The sequence below is a fragment of the Salvia splendens genome, chromosome 2 (assembly GCF_004379255.2).
Source record: "Salvia splendens isolate huo1 chromosome 2, SspV2, whole genome shotgun sequence".
In the NCBI taxonomy this organism is placed as follows: Eukaryota; Viridiplantae; Streptophyta; class Magnoliopsida; order Lamiales; family Lamiaceae; genus Salvia; species Salvia splendens.
In genome coordinates this window covers 592185-609718 of record NC_056033.1, presented here as the reverse complement: position 1 = coordinate 609718, position 17534 = coordinate 592185, and the positions used below count along the sequence as shown (strand labels likewise).

The following is a 17534-nucleotide window of genomic DNA, read 5'->3' as shown; positions in this document are numbered from 1 at the left end:
TCTCAAGAAAAATAAAATGGTGGGTGATTATAATGAGTATGTTGACATTCTTTTCAAATGCATATAATTTAATGGGTTTGGATTTCGATTATTGAAAAATGAAATTTGTATTTAGATTGTAGTTAATGGGTATTATACGTATTTGCTATATTAAATGATGGACGGGAATAGGATTTTTCTTTGAAGTAAAGTGATGAAAAACAAATCAAAATAGTTGGATTTCTTAGGTTTGAAGAAGATTCTAGGTCATTGACTCATCAACAGAATAAGAAGAGGGTTTTATTTATTTTAATTTTATTGTGGGAGGGGTGGCTCAATCTCAGAAATAATAGCATGAATCGAAGTCAACAACCTAAATAATCTTATTGTTAATTCTAGTTGTGCAATTGATTGCTTATCGTCTAAATTATTTTTTTATTCAAATTCAACTTTTATTGTATTTTGCATATACACCTTCCATTACTATATATACCATCCTTATGCATATTCTACCACATATTACTACATCAGGCATATTTATTAAATTATTTTTAACCAAAGTTTATAATAGCATATTTACAATGTTACCAGCAATGATATGAACCTACCCATTCATAAAGTATAATACTTATACATAATACATTCAATAAGAAAGTTAGAGTATATCTTAAAAATGGATTTTAGAGGTATTTTATGTCACTGGAAGGTTGGATAGGTAGGTAGTATGTATCACATTAATTAACGAATATCGCAAATTAACTTGAGTTACACCTTCAGAAATGGAGTAGTAAAACATGGAGTAACAGATTTCTTCCACAATGTTTTAATAAATTAAAATGAAACTGACCATCTTCATTTACGGTGCAAAATGGACTTATTTAGTACCAACACATGTCAAGAAACTTAATCATACCTCAAATTTATTTATATTTTCTTCATAAAAATAATAATAATAATAATAATAATAATAAAGTAAAGGAATGAATACCTGGCATTGCAAAATCCCATGTCTTGTGAAATCATCATATCTTCGAAAATCAACAATCTCAAATGTGTGTTTCTGCATTGCTCACCAATTATATCTTCAAATTTCCCTCATTCAAAATTTTGATAATGAACACTACTGTGACTTCGTAGCATTTTGATAGGATTTATTTATACGCAATTTGGCATCCTCAATAATTATGGAGCACATGCCCTTAATCGCCATTTTATTTAAATTCAAATTCTAACCATGTTCAGAAATTCATCAGCCCTTTTTTTAGTAAAAAAAATCTTTTTTGTTGCTTTATTTTACATTTTTCATTTATTGTGCCATATAATGAAACTTTTTACTTTTTACGGCAAAGTATCAAAGTTCTTTGACCTGCTGAATGCTGATGGGCTGTATATGAGATGGGCGATTTAATTATGTATATGAACATTTAGATTAAAATAATGGCTTCAGTTTAAATTTTGTTATAAGATCAAAGTAAGCAATGATATATCTGCCATTTTTGTCTCCTAAATAATCTATCAATTCACTACAGCACAAGATATATACTCTTCTCATAGTTTGATTTCACCACACTCAACATCTGTATTTAATCAATCATTATCCTTGTTGTCTATATTTACATCTCATTGGTAAGCCATATATATATATCCCCAGAGGCAAGAATTTTGTGCAATATGATACAACATAGTACTATAACTCACTGCCATGACAATGCTTGTCTGAAAATTTTCCTAACTATGAACCTTGCCCTCCATTTCCCTCTGCTGCAAGATTATCAAAACCAGCTACATCTTCTATAATTATTTCTTCTGGAAAGTGACCAGACAGAAAAATGCCACACCTCGACTGAAAATGCCGGTCGCGATGAGGTAGGCCAAGCACGGGTAGTAGTCTTCGAGGTCATAGCCTCTCTGTTTGATTGCACCACATCTTTGAATCAGCCATACCCCAGAATACCTGCACAACAAGGAATAACAAAGCTGCTGAATAAATACTTTTTTGCATATCTAAGAGAATGCTCATACCTTTCTGCATTTGTAAGCAGGAATGCTTCCAGAGCCCATTTTGTGTAGCAATAATTTCCTATTTTTGACGCGAATGAGTTTGCGTCTTGGTTGGCAACGAGCGTAAGAACAACAGGAAGCAACACTGACCACTGAACAGTTGCAAAAACACTAGATGTAGTCAAGATTCAAATACTCAAGAAGAGACTCTCGGGGGGAGATAGAAAGAATCGCGCACCAGTTGGGCTGGAGAAGGCTCGTAGTAGATGGCAAGAATGTAGGCTATGCCAGTAACGCAGTACACGAGACACAGCAAGACCAAGTAGTTTTCGAAAATGGTAGACCTGGGATTGTTGAAGAAATAGAACATGGATAGATAGACAGCGGGCTTTATCATGGTGTTGAAGTGATCGACTGAGTCCTTAGCTAGGAAATAAGCCAAGCTGCTCATGCCAGCAGATCTCTCCCTCCAATAATGCAGCTTGTCCAGAGAAAACGATCTCAAAGCAGCGATCTTCGTCAGCAGGGCTACACCAAAACCATTGGTAAGCATCATGAGTTTAGTTATGCCTGAGACATATGTATCTAGTTTGATCACTTACAAACTCCGATGACTGTGTACATGTATCCATTTGCGCCAAAGGTTTCGTCGCTCACTTTAGCAAGTGTTCCTAAGCAGATCCCTGCCAGTAGTAGGATCAGAAAGTCCATAGCTTGCGTTCTGGCTTCTCTTAGTCTCTGCTTTCCGACTCTGAGGCAAATGTATTATGCATCAGCAATCAAGAGGTAACATGCTATTGCTATTGCTATTGCTTTAGCTTACCTTCCTAAGAAAAACTTATATTGCATGAAGATGTTTGGTGTGTCTCTATTCGACAAGTCTTGGGACCTGCTGAAATTAAGCCATAAGAAATCTTTCTTCTGGCCTACTGTAAACTTAACATCCTGCCAAACATCTCCAGCCAAAGTGTGGTCCGGGGTAGCAGAACCAGCAGGCGTGAGTCCTCCATGGGACGAGACATCCGTGGAAACAGACGAAACCCCTGCAGAATCTAGTATGTCGGGTGGTACAGGATAACCATTGTGAAGCATCCATCTGAGGGGAAGCTCCTTAAATTTGACAGTTGCATCAGAACTTGGTTTCACTATTCCTTCCAATATGTCAATGTAGTAATCAGGAGGATTCACTCTTTCAGGGACAACGATCCCTAGATTAGAGAAGTAATCCTCTACTTTCTTGACTGGTCCGTGATACACCGTGTAGCCACCCTTTGCTAGAAGTATCAAATCATCGAACATCTTGTATAATGTGTAACTAGAGAAAGAAATGGTTAGTGACTGCACCTTACTCCTTAGATTAGATTAGATTAGATTAGATTACCTTGGTTGGTGAAGCACCATGCATATGTTTACTCCTTCAAGAGCTTCACGACGTAGGGCTCTGAGGAGTAGCAGGGAAGAAGAGCTGTCTAGGCCAGACGTAGGCTCGTCTAAGATCAAAAGTGAAGGCTCCATAACCATTTCAAGCCCCACATTCACTCGTTTCCTCTGACCTCCAGAGATTCCTCTCTTTTCGACAGTTCCAACTAGGGAATCCCTAATGTGCTGCAACCCCAGGGCCTCGATTACTCTCTCAACAATAAGAACTCTCTCTGCTTTGTCAAGATCAGCTGCGAGTCTAGAGACTTTTTCGGGATTAGAACACAAAGGTCATTCATTATAAACATCAAGTAGAGAGAAATATACCTGCACCTAGCACTGAACCACAGATTCTCCTCCACTGTCAAATTTCCATGAACTATATCATCTTGAGGAACATAACCAATAATTCTTTTGTATGACTGCATAGGAACGTTCTTCCCGTTGATGAGGATAGAGCCGGTGATGGTGCAACCAGCTGCTTTTCCTAACAAGGCTGAGAGGAATGTCGTCTTCCCAGCACCGGACGGGCCCATGACAGCAGAAACATGGCCGGGCACGAGCTTCCCCGTCACACACCTCAAGAGATGTTTCTTTTTCCCCTTCAACGAGAGAGTCAAGTCCTGGAAGAACACCTCAATAGGCGGCCTATTCGAGAATTCCATATCAGAAGCCACAGATATGACACCGGACAATGTCATGTTCTTGGTTTGCTCCTGCAATGCCTTCTCCTTCTCTATCTGTCCGTACGCGTACTTGAAGATCTGGCTGCGCGTATGCAGCGCCTTCCCCTTCCCCTGCTTCTTCAGATTCTTGTCCCCGATCTCCAAGTTGAACCCCTCCTCGCTGTCAGGATTCTCTTCGATGTCACGCAGCATCTTCACCAGGTTGTCATCTTTTTTCTTCTTCCCTTTGTGGTCACCGGAATCTTTAGACCCTTTATGCTGCTCATTCAGCGCGGACTTCTTCCGTGATAATGTCCGCGACAACTGTGCCGTTAGTTCTGCACCTTTGCGTGCAACATCTTTGGCGGACTTCCACCTCTCCCGTGCCTGGACAGTCTCCCGGGCACTCCTAGCTGCAGCCTCCCTCGACTTGGCCTGCCTCCTCTCTCGATCGCTCAGGACATGCCCCGAGCAGTTGTATATGATGACAAGGATCAAAGTGATCCCAACCTACACCAACACCACATCTCAGCCAAATCCTTTTCTCTCTTACAAGATTAAACCAACCAAGAAGAAGAAGAAGCGTACGAAGAAGATTAATCCATAAGCCGTGATGTTTTGATTCTCGGATTGCGGATCACAGCCTGCAAGCTGATAGCAACCTACAAACTCATACATGATCAGATTCATTCATCATTCCCACAATGTAGCAATATTGAAGGAGGAGGAGGAGGAGGAGGACTTACGCATCTGTGAAGTGGAACCAGACCTACAGAAATATCTGCAACACATTGAAGGAGTTGAGTAGGAGAAGTGAAAAGAAGTAGGGGAGAGAGAAATACCCTTGGTTGCAGGGGTTTCTTATGGTGGTGGTTGGACAGTAGAATCCTCCAGGACAGAACAACTCGTAGCCAGTTTGAAAATCAGCCCAAATATCAGCGCCGCCACAGCTGTGGTTGGCTTGTCCTGGTGGTAGTTGATAACGGTACCTTCCAAATTTCTCTAACTCTAAATCTATAAAAAACCATGTTTAAACTTGAGCAACAGAAGAATTGAAGACTTACGGATCACAGATGCCGGTGGCTTGATTGAGCTGAGCTCGAGGGCAGTAAGCTCCCAACGGGCAGGCTTCAACAAACAATTACTACTACAAATTAGAATTTCCAAAACATGTTTAACTAACTAACTAACTAAGTAGGAGAGGAGATGAGAAGAGAAGCTCACGGATCATGCAGGTAAGGCCATGAGGGCAGAAGAAGCCAGGGCAACAAGGCTGACAGTCATTAATCCTCAACGGTATCTCTTTGTCCTTTTTGATGTTGATATTGTCTTCTTTCCTGATATTGCACGACCATCCGGGCTCGCAACCTGCCGGCCACATCGTCAGGTTGCAGTTCTTGTTAGGCCTCAGATAATAACTGCCCTTCAGCCCTCCGCCCCCTCCTCCCAACAGACTCTGCCCGTAGAACTTCATCTCTGCCGCCGTGCACATCCGCTGCATTGCCTCTGCACCGCCCCATTTAATTACTCACACGGGTAAACGAACATTCTCTACGGTAGTTGATCAGTTCCATGCCTCACCTCATTATCATATGATTATCCATCCAGGATTAAGTTGTGAAATTATTTTAGTTGGAAGGGATGTCTATTATACTAATTATCATTAGACTATCCATCTAGGGTTAAGTTTCGGTTTGCAAGATTATATCTCGGGATTAAGCGTTGTGTTTGGCTCATGAGATTGAATCTCACAACTCAATTCTAAATGGATAATAACACGATAATTAGTCACGGCTTACAACTCAATCCTAGACTACATCTCATGATTATTTTATAGTAGTATATAACAAACTGAACGACCACTACGTCTAGTATAATACGTGCCTCTGTCCTTTCTAATGCAGTCAGCCAAAAAATTGGTGTTCTTGGAGAAATTAAAGGCCTTATCCCACTCTGCATCCCTGCAATTACCAAATTAAATCAAAGTGCATATATATGTAGATATTGATTTAGAGAGGGAGAGAAGTTTGATTAATTACATATCTCTGATGCAGAAGCGGAGATGCTTCTTGACGTCGGGGCCGAAGAAGGCGGAGAAATTGTTGAAGCGCTTGTACATGGCCTGCGTGAGGAACTGTACAGCCGCTGGGTTATCTGCGGCTGAGGCCATGGGGCCCTCAGCGTCGTCGCCGGAGTCTAGGGGTTGTGCCAGGGTCAGCCGCCATGTGATCTGATCGCCGAGGACTAGGATTAGCGAGAGTGCTATCGCCGACGAGAGTATTCTCATTCGGAGCATCGTTACATTATGATTTGTTTTGAGATTGAAGAAAATCGCCTTCTTCCATGGTTTCTGTTTTCTCAAGAGAGAGGGAGGGAGGGAAGAAATGGCGGGGAGGTGATTTAGGGAGTTGAACAGTGTGGACCGCTGGATTGACTTTCAGTTTTGGTTCTACTTTTCCTCATTCATCATTTTATTAATTAGAGTCTATTGAAAAATATTTCTAATAAATATATTGCTCTTTTTAATTGGTTGGCTAAACCTCAGTTTGTAAGGAGAGGTGATATTTTTGGCACCGATCCATATTCAAAATTAAAGTTTAAATTCACAGAGAAAACCAAACAACAAAAAGTTAAGTAAACTGAATTAAGTTATCAGTTTTTATATATACAACCCAATTAAAAAGATAATTTTCTTGGAAAATACTAAAACTTAACTGAATCGAATTCTAAAAAAAAGTTGAATCAATTTTTAGATTGGGTCACCATAAATTTGATAAATCAACACTTACTTAGCAGTTAACCTGATAAGTCATCGGGCATTGCAAAAACACCATCTTCTTCAATTCTCGCAAAAATGGCTTCCGCCAACGCTATCTCTTCCGCTTCCATCATTCCTTCTCCTTCTAAAGCCGTACATTTCTCCTCCACCATAATCCTTGTCCCTTTATCGGTTCTCTTTTTCTAATAACCGGTTGATTTTCTTTTCCAGTGGAGATTGAACAACGGTAGAGCAAGCCAATTGCGGCAGGGGCGGAAGTAGAAACACCGGTTTGTGGTGAGAGCTAATGCGACCAGAAATCCAGGTCTTCCATGCAGGCCGGCATTGATAAACTCGCCGAAGTCCGCCTCACCCTCTGCCCCAGAGGTAATTTCCTTCATGAATTCTTCTTACTCTCTTGCTAATTATTTACCTAATTTTTCTAATTCAGTGAATCTAGTTTTCATACGAGTTTTTCACTTTTCAATCTGTTTAGAGGAGTGTAGCTCTGTGCCTTAATCCTTAATGTTGTATGACCTAATTTGCAGGGCGGAATGTTGTTTTAGATGAATTTGGTAGCTTAAAAGTTGTGAATGATGGGGTGACTATCGCGAGGGCCATAGAGTTGCCTGATCCCATGGAAAATGCGGGAGCTGCTTTGATCAGAGAGGCTTGTTTCATAAAATTGGGGGTGGTGGTGGTGGTGGTGTTGTTTCATATCTGAATTTTGGTTTTTGAATTGGGATGTGCAGGTTTCTAGCAAGACGAATGATTCTGCCGGCGATGGCACCACTACAGCCTCGATTCTCGCTCGTGAGATCATCAAACTCAGTCTTCTCAGTGTCACCTCCGGTGCCAACCCGATGTCGCTGAAGAGGGCATTGATAAAACTGTGCAGGGTTTGATTGGTGAGCTTGAGAATCGAGCTAGGCCTATCAAGGGCAGGGATGACATCAAAGGTATGCTCATTCCTTCATTAGCTTCCTTATCTGCACCCTACTAACTGTCTGTATAAAACTGCAGCTGTTGCTGCAATCTCTTCTGGCAATGACGAGAGCATAGGGACCATGATCGCCGATGCAGTTGACAAGGTTGTGGACCTGATGGTGTCTTGTCCATTGAGTCATCTTCCTCCTTTGAGACCACAGTGGATGTCGAAGAAGGAATGGAGGTCTGTGTGTGTTTGAGTTCAGGTTTCTTCCTCACAATCCGGATTTAGATTGGCTTAAGTTTAATATAATTGCAGATTGACAGAGGATACATCTCCCCCCCCCCCCCCCAATTTGTCACCAACCCTGAGAAGATGCTGGTGGAGTTTGAGAATGCGAAATTGCTGATTACGGACCAGAAGATCTCCTCGATCAAGGACATCATTCCTCTGCTGGAGAAGACAACGCAGTTGAGAGCACCTTTGCTCATCATTGCAGAAGATGTCACAGGGGAGGCTCTGGCCACCCTCGTCGTGAACAAGCTTCGTGGCATTGTAAACGTGGCAGCAATCAAGGCGCCCAGTTTTGGAGAGAGAAGGAAAGCCCTTCTTCAGGATATTGCCATTATGACTGGTAAAAAGAGGGGTTCTTGTTGAGCTATTCCATCTTGGTTTTGCATTTGACATGTTTATGTTTGTTTGGCAATATTTGTTCAGGAGCTGAGTATCAAGCGACTGATTTGGGGCTCTTTGTGGAGAAGACTGATGCGGATCAGTTGGGAACTGCAAGAAAGATCACAATCAGCAAGGATTCAACGACAGTGATCGCGGATGCTGCATCCAAGGATGAGCTGCAGGCGAGGATCGCTCAGCTCAAAAAATCGCACCGAGACTGATTCTGTGTATGATATGGAGAAACTAGCTGAGAGAATTGCTAAGCTGTTGGGCAGTGTTGCTGTGATAAAAGTGGGAGCATCAACTTGAACGGAGCTTGAGGACCGGAAACTGCGGATAGAGGATGCAAAGAACGCAACTTTCGCAGCCATTGAGGAAGGGATTGTCCCTGGCGGTGGAGCTGCATTAGTCCATCTATCGGAGCATGTCCCCACCATCAAGGACATGTTTGAGGATCCAGACGAGCGCCTCAGTGCTAACATCATCCAGAAGGCGAGAAATGATTATTTGGTTGTTTTGTGGATGCATGCGTTGATAGCACCAGCCTCGCTGATAGCGCAGAATGCGGAGGTCGAGGGAGAGGTGATCGTGGAGAAGGTGAGGTCTACGGAGTGGGAGTTCGGGTACAATGCAATGGCAGATACCTTCGAGAACTTGCTGGAAGCCGGAGTGATCGGCCGAGCCAAGGTGACGAGTGCACATTGCAGAATGCAGCCTCTGTTGCTGGGATGGTGCTCACCACACAAGCCATCATGGTAGACAAACCCAAGCCGAGGGCATTCCCTGCACCAGCTGGTTCTGCTTCTAACGCCCTTGTCGGCAGTTATTCAGTGTAGAATATGGAGATTTCACATAGAGCTGAGGGCATTCCCAGAATTGTTGTTATTGCCCGACATAAAAACAACTTTGCCATTCATTTAGAGCTTATGATCGAGGGCCCTGCCCTAAATCTTCCACTCTTCAGTCATGTATTTATAATTTTATTTGTGTTCGATTCAAGAATTTGAAATTCACTAGGTATAAACGAATGTTTGGAGTGTATTCAAACACTAAAACTTTTCCTAGCTTGTATGTTGGGACATTTCAACAACTTTCTGGTGTTGTTCCTCAAGCAATGTTATTTCTACAGATCAGCAAAAGTGTATTCGAGGTTATAAGGCGGGAAACACTCTGGAGAAGTTCGTATCCCCTCTTGTTGGGGTAGCAGCTGCCAAAGCATAGCACAACAGGGAGACGGATAGAGACGGATAGCCATGCCGATGACTTAAGGCAGGGGCAGGGGCTGGGAGAGCAGCTTTATGACCCATTGACGAACACAATTACTGCTGTTAATGAGGAGTACAGGAATCAGTGTGCTGCTAATTCTTTGAGAATGGTTCAGCTTATTCAAAGGAAAGGTTGGCACTTTTAAACGATGATGGTTCTGCGGCAAAGGCTTGGCCGGTTGACATGACCTATGATGGTGGCAAGAACATTTGGGGCCATCCACCAAGAAATGGAATGGGTACACCTATGTATGGGCAATTGCAGACAGATAAAGCAAAATCTGTGGTCCCTTTGGGATTAGTGATGGTGGTACAAGTCATGCCAGCAGTATCGATGCGAATCACCCTGATGTCGCTCACCAAGGGGTCCTGTGATGAAGGTATCGTTTATTGCATCATTAGCATGGTTTAATGGTATGGCTGAAGTTGAACTATATAGGTATTAGGCCTTTTGATTTGGTAAGTTTTCACCATACTGTTTACACATATCCTTGAAATGCTTAATGATTGCCAAAAAACTTCTTTATAGGTGCTTGTATGGTTACATGTCTGATCATGAGCTTAATGCTAATTTTTAACAAACAGGAAAGGCCTTCATGGAGACAAGTATGAATGAAATCTTGGTCTTTTCTCGAGAATGAGACATGAACCTCTCTGTTGGATTCTCTACTGTGCCCCTTTTCATCACCTTCTAAACACAAATGTGATAGGAGACCTCCACCTAACAAAACATTCGTGGAGCATTCATTCCTTCGTAAAGCGTGGATCACTAGCTAGTACACGATCCAATCCAGTGAAGAACTTGTGAGGTGCTATTTGTGCAGCTCCATTGTTTGTTCTTGTTTCTTTATGGGACTTGAGCAAGCAAAATACTGTGTTTTCAGGAAGGAAGTTATCGAATCTATTGTTGCAACATTTATATATGACGATCTTAGTATTGTCCTCCATAAATGAAAGGCCCCAAGATTATCATGAAAACTTTCATAAGTGCTCAAGCAAATTATGTTGGATTCATAGATTAGATGTTTGTGGAGCTGACTGATCAGATATGAATAATTGATGAGATGAAGAGGAATTTCCCTTTTCTCTAATGATAGCACAAAGCGGCCAATTGTCCTTTTACATTCTTTTGAGGAAAAAAACAGGAAACAATGGCATGTAAAGTGAGTAAATATAGAATCAATGAACTTGCATATTTTCTTTCACAGCTGGAGTCAAGACACCCAATGATCAATTTAGAAAAGATATACTGAACCTCGAGTTATGGTGGTGGTATTGTACATGGTATAATAAAGGGCTGATCTGATCCTGATCCAGATCCAGATCCGATTCATTTGTATGACAAAATGTGGATGCCAACGCCTTAATTTCGACGTTGGAATTGGACCACACCTTTTCTTAACCTTTGTGAGCGACGCAATGCAGTGGTAAAAATTTACCTTGGTGAGTATGAGTGTAGTGTTAGTTTGCAGTTAATACCAGAAGGGGCCGACTTCGTATTTTCCATTAATAGGTTTCAGAGTGCTAGTGTAATAATTTCACATATCTGTGAAGAAAGGTGTACGGAGCATGCCATAAACCTTCCTTCTTGTACTACCTTTCTTCGACCTCAGCTTTAACTGCTGTTAATGCTAACTAGGTTGCGTTGCGTTCATTTTGGTTGTAAATGGTGTTCAACAAGATATTACTATCATTTTTAAATTTATTCCTTTCCTTTCCATCTTTAACGAAACTTCACCCTTTCTCGTATAGGGATGTCAATCCAACCTAAAACCCGTGAGTCGACACGAATAGCCCAGTAAAATTAGTGGGTTAGGGTCAAACTTATCCCCTCATTGTGTGAAAGGAAAGGGATAAGAAAGATCGGTACGGTATATAACGTACCAAGAATGTCATACCGCATACCGTACCGAAAATTGCGGTATGACAAGATATCATACCGCAATCCGGTAAATCAAAAATTCAGTATGGTTAATTTTTGATACCGTTACATTACGCTATTGCGGTATACCGAAGAATACCGCAAAAAAATCTACTCCCTTCATCATAAGGTAGTTGAGCCATTTTAGTTTTTGGTAAAAACTTTATTCCCCCTCTTACTTTATTTTATTTTCATCTTTCTTCCCTTTTTTTTAAATCTTGTGCCCAAAATAAATACTCCAACTACCTTAAAACGGACGGAGGAAGTACTATTTTATACACAAAATATTTAAAAGTAGGATTTTTTGAAGATTTTTTGGTTATGATAAGTGCAGTATTTTTGTATTTTGATATTTCTTCCAAATTATATGTTGTTTTTATACTTTTTATTTCATTTCAAATTAATATTTGAGTCGAATATATTGCATTACATTAAAAAAAAGCAGTAAAATAGTAAGAAACTACTAGTAATATATAGTACTGCTCCATTATAAATGTAAGCTAAAGGTGTTTTGTTATCAAGTCTCGTTGATCTCGTGGCTATGAGAAGACAAGTGCTGAGACATCACCATCATGGACCATTCAGCTGCTTAAGCAAATTCCAAAGAATCTCTTCACTTTTTGTATCTTAAAAACCACATACATACGCCTCTCTCTCTTTCTGTACCTGTGTGTGTGAACTTCAATTCTAAAACACAAAAACTATACTGCATTACTAACCCACATAAAGCAAAAACTTTGACAGAAACTACCGGAGAGGTAGCAAGTTGTTTGACATCTAAAATCTTGGGAAAAGAAAAGTTAACTACTACTCCCTCCAATCTCATTATATTTAACATATTTCTTTTAGGCAATATATTTATGCAGTGGTGTTAAGTGGTTAAATAAAAAGAAAATAAAGTAAAAGTAAAAAAAAAGTAAGACAAATGATAGAATAAGAGAAATGATATAAAGAGAGGTAGAGTATTTCTTTTGCCATAAAAAGAAATGTGTCTCTTATAATTTATAATGGAAGAGCCCAAAAAAGAATATGACTCCATTAAATTCAAGTATGTATGGTGGAAAGGAGGGAGTACTACTATAAATATCAAGACTTTAGACATAAATATAGAGATGTATATATTGGAGGGAATCGTCTACGAATCGAATTGATTAGGACGAGACGATGTAGTGATGAAGAAATTGAGGTACTATATGATTAGACAAGGATGAATGACCCAAACTGTGCATACCTTTTTCCAGCCCTGATTAAACCCATAATTTTTATGAAATCACTCATTATTGTGAAGAATTAATTTATCATCAAATGATCGTAGGTCATCGTGAAAATTCTATTTAGAAGAGTGTTGTTTACTCATACTACTATTTGTTATCGATAACTCACGATGTCAAATCATAGCATTAATAAAAGATTAAAACTAATTACGTAGATTAGCAAGACCAACTAGGCCTAATTTGTTTCCCAATTGTTATTTTCAAACAAACATTTGAAACTAGGAAAGATGAATCCTAGTTAGTAGTACAATAAACTAATGAAAGCATGTTTACAAATTTTCAAATTAACTCTGAAACAAGACAAGAAAATGCGAAAACCGAATTCGATCTCTTGTGTACAGTACTAAAATCCATATTTTCCTATCACGAGTTTAGGAATTGTAAAATCAAATCAAACCAAAACTTCGAAAAAAATAAATAAATCTCACCTCCAATTCTTCTTGATCTGTGTTAGTTTTCACATGTCCAGTGGCTTGGCCTCCCATAGAACTTGTGTTTTGCTGTGTATTAGTTTAAGATTCATGCTAAAAATCAAGGAAATTAGTCTTAAATTAGTTGTTAATTAATTAGGAAACCCCTTATTTTGTTATCAAAAACAAGATAAAATATCTCAGATCTATTACACCTGCAGACTGAATTACTTCCATCAGTAGTCACTTGTGTCGGATTCTGACAGAAACAATAGTAATAATGAATAAAAATAAGGAAAGCAGAGAAAATAATAGAAAAAAAAAAAAAAGAAGCAAAAGTAGCAAGGTTGATGAACAAAGGGTTTTCTGCGCCTTTTGCCGGCAATAGTCATTTATTGCCGATGCAGCATCATCAAGATTCTCATGGAGTGGAGAGAAAAAGAGAGAGAGATCACTAATAACCCTTTGTCTTGTGAATCTTGATGATGCTGCACCAGAAAACAACGACTCATATATATGCATCCACAGATCCAGGCTCACTCTCCTACAAATAGAGACAGTAAAAGTATATACTGTGTCTGTTTCTGTGTCTGTGAAGAGAGAGAGAGAGAGAGACTGAAGAAACTCAAATTCATTAGTAATAGAGAGAGAGGCCTTAAATAAAAAAATTGACGATGGCAATAGCAAACAAGAATCTCATCTACCTCAAAAGGGATAACAAAACTAAAAACATTAACCCTATTTTCAATTTTTATTTTCCTGCAATAAAAACCAGGGAAAAACAGAAATCAAGAAAACGAAAGCAGCAAGCGCATTGGATTCTACAGCTCATACATCAGTTAAAAGCATAGAAATTCAACAATCAATCAAAATCTACCATGTATATATGGAAGAGAAATTAGCTACAGAATATCACAAAATCCCACTAAAATGGGATGGTATGTACTACCAATTGCAGATCCAAACATACATGAACTTTCAATAATATCTCTATACAAGTCAGGAATATATGTGTGTGTGAAAGTTTTTGTGTGTGTGTGTGTGTGAGAGAGAGAGACAATAGAAAGAGAGAGGAGGAGGAGAAACTTAAGAGTGTGGTGAAGGTGTTGTTGGATAGTTATGATATTTATACACATAGATAGAGATACATGAGCGCGTATATAGGGGCACGCGCTCACGTATTCATGTTAGGGCATCCCCAACTGTTGCGTGCCATAAAAGACACTACAAAAAAAATTTAAAGACACAAAAATAGAGATGCAATTACTTGCGTAGGAAAATAATTTATGACGCAAAATAAAGTATCTCTAAGTCAAGTACATATCATATTAATCTTTTGCTTTTTTTAGGACACTTCCATTTGCATTCTCTAATTTTAATTGGAACACCAATAATGAAAATATTTTTAAAGCATTAGTGGTATATTTACAATCATAAATTAGGGTCTTTAATTATATCAAAAATGTCTTTAGTCATTCTTTTTTAGCAATGAAAATGAACGATTAAAGGAAAATGGTTGAAGATGTAGCTATAGCTTATGGAGTACTAATAGATATTGTATGTCAATGGCAATTTAAATAATTTATGCTTGTCACCTGTTTCTAAAACCCTAATCTCTCTCTTTCATGATTTGTAAGGGGCTCACCCTAGTACAGACATTAAATACCATGATTCATTTTCATCCATGTTGTGGACCTCCATAATATTATCATTGCACCACAACAGCTATTTATTTTTTTCTTTTTCTTTTAAAAAAAACAAGAAAATGAAAGAAAAAAAGTTGAATTTAGTAGTTAAACTGCATCAGACAAATAAAAACAGGTTACTCTTATAAATCATGTTCCACCTTGTATCCATTTTTTTCAATGTTAGTTGGGTGCATTTATAATGTATATTTACTATACACTATATCTGGTTAATTTACCAAAATACAGGAAATGGATAATCATATGTACGTGACAACTAGATGAGTATAATTAGTATCTTAATTATTTGCATCGGGGGATTTAAAATTTAGCTAATTGCCTTCACAATGCTCATATATCTTATTTGGTGACACATGTTAATGGAGCATTTTATTTTTTACATTCGTTTTAGGAAAAATAATACCCTCTCCTTCCCATAAAAATATGGGCAATGGATATGCACAAGAATTAAGATAAAATTGGTAAAATAAGAGAGATGAGGAGAATGGTATGGTAAAGTAAGAGAGAGTAGGAGATGGTAGTTAAAATAGAGTTAGTGGATTGTGGGACCTACATGATTTAATTGATATAACTTTCCAAAAATTGGATGCACATATTTTTGTGGGATGGACAAAAACGGAAAGTGCACATATTTTTATGGGACGGGGGGAGTAATAATAAATAGTTAAAGTTGAGAAAAAGTAAAGTATGAGAAAGAATAATGCAGAGAGATGAGACTGAAAACGCAGAAAACATTACTGTACTGGTTTCGGAGTGATTTAAAATTTGTACTAAGATTGCAAAATGAGGGGAGGAATCCAAGTGATGTAAGATGGAATTTGGTCATCGGATATACTAATTTAAAGGGCGATGTAGTCTTTATTATTATTATCCAGATTTATTTTCAAGTTCAGTAATTTCACTTTGTTTACTTTAAGTTTTCTGAGTTTCCAAACCACTTATAAATAATGGGTTTTTATTTTGTAATCAATTTTGATTTTATTAATAAATTTTGAATTTTTAAAAAAATATGGTTTCTACATTTTCTCTCTCAGTTCGACCATTGTGGCAAATTTACATCAGTTTAAATTTATTTACTTTTAAAATCACGAACTTTACCCATAATTGGTGCTTTCATTAATTTAAACACCAATACCAATTACCATGCACGAAGTGTCTCATAAAAAAATCTGGCCAAACTAAACTCTATAGAGCACTACCATCACATAAGTAGTCTAACCCTAAAAAGTTTCTAGTATTTTGCTATAGTGTTACATATCATAGAAGGAAATAAACTATGAGAAATTAAAGCTCGGGTTATTAGTGGTAGAGATTAAAGTTGATAAGAAAATACTTGAAATATGAAAAACGTAACTCATGGTTTTAGAATCATTTCATCTTAACAATACTATTTGATAGTTTCTCGAACGTCTTATGTGTGATTTTTCTAGCAAAAAACTTAAAATTCAGGGGAATTAAGTTCGATATCTAATTTTTTATTCGAACCTCCGAATTGGTTGAAAATAAAACATCTTAATTACCAATTGATTGATTATAGAAAAACTACATAAATATTCTAAATGATCAAGAATTCAATCTTATGTTGACTTATTGAAAACTAACTTTATATAATTGAATTATTAGGTGTAATGATACTAAAAAATCATTTTGGAGGTGGTGGGGATGGCTAGGACTGCATTATTTTACTAAAGTAAAGGAAAAAAGCATTTCCAGATATGTAGTTTCGTTGAAAAACTTGAGACTGAATTTCAGTCTCTCTCTTAATCTCATTTATTTGTAGTAGTAGTAGTAGTAATTTTGGCGTAATGCAGTTGCATTTCAGGATTTTTGATGCATTTAACTCCCTTGTTTTAAGGATTTTAATTAATGATATAATTTCTGGTGAATCTATAACTGACAAAAATTACATGCGATTCTTGAAATCTAAGAAAATTAATACTCCTAGCATTGATTAGTTTTCCCACTACTTTAAGATAATTTACTTTCAACAAATTTCGAACAAAAGGTGTGATATTAGTTTGTGATGGGACTATTGTATTCTTGACTCAGTTTAGATAATGTCGTTACGATAAAAGTAACTAAAGAAAAATATGCAATTAGAATTCAAAATAATGTAGTACTATACTATTTTACATGAAGAACGAGTTTAATTATTAATTTATTACTATTCTATGGCTAAACTATGATATTATCCACACAAATGCAATACGAGCGGAAAACTCAATTATTTATATAACATGCCCAGTCCAAATTATTAATAGCTTTAAGTGTTAGGGTTCATTTTTCGTAAATTCCTTAATTACTTTTCCATCCTTTTTATATAAAAATATTTTTATTACTCTTATTAGTCTTCTTCAATATAATATGAAATAATATTACGCTAGTACTTCATATTATCCATCGTTGAAGTAAAAATAAGGAATTAAAAAATAGTAGTAGTAGTATTTTTTTGTTGGTGTACATGTGAGTATGTATTTAGGATATTTTTAGTAGCGGTTTATAAGGATAATATATAGTAGTATAGGAGTATTTA

General features: G+C 37.9%; 1 protein-coding gene, 1 long non-coding RNA gene and 1 pseudogene across 3 annotated transcripts; 1 reads left to right on the top strand and 2 right to left on the bottom strand.

Annotated features, from left to right (window-relative positions):
* Positions 1–1517: 1517 nt before the first annotated feature.
* On the bottom strand, positions 1518–6516 carry LOC121781506 (ABC transporter G family member 28-like). Its single transcript, XM_042179243.1, has 14 exons — positions 6104–6516; positions 5949–6025; positions 5289–5570; positions 5129–5192; positions 4907–5053; positions 4811–4845; positions 4653–4726; positions 3727–4574; positions 3362–3658; positions 2804–3295; positions 2583–2731; positions 2219–2508; positions 2002–2132; positions 1518–1933 (listed from the first exon to the last, which is right to left on the bottom strand). Exons 1-14 carry the CDS (start codon positions 6358–6360, stop codon positions 1777–1779), a joined length of 3300 nt encoding a protein of 1099 aa, XP_042035177.1. The 5' UTR covers positions 6361–6516; the 3' UTR covers positions 1518–1776.
* Positions 6517–6878: 362 nt separating this feature from the next.
* LOC121781517 lies at positions 6879–12527 on the top strand (annotated as a pseudogene).
* On the bottom strand, positions 11964–14393 carry LOC121781527. 2 transcript variants are annotated; one of them, XR_006046185.1, is made up of 2 exons: positions 13314–14393; positions 11964–12298 (listed from the first exon to the last, which is right to left on the bottom strand). It is a non-coding gene; the product is annotated as an uncharacterized LOC121781527 (long non-coding RNA). The 2 variants fall into 2 exon arrangements; XR_006046186.1 differs by having other exon boundaries at positions 11964–12277.
* Between the last annotated feature and the right edge of the window lie 3141 nt (positions 14394–17534).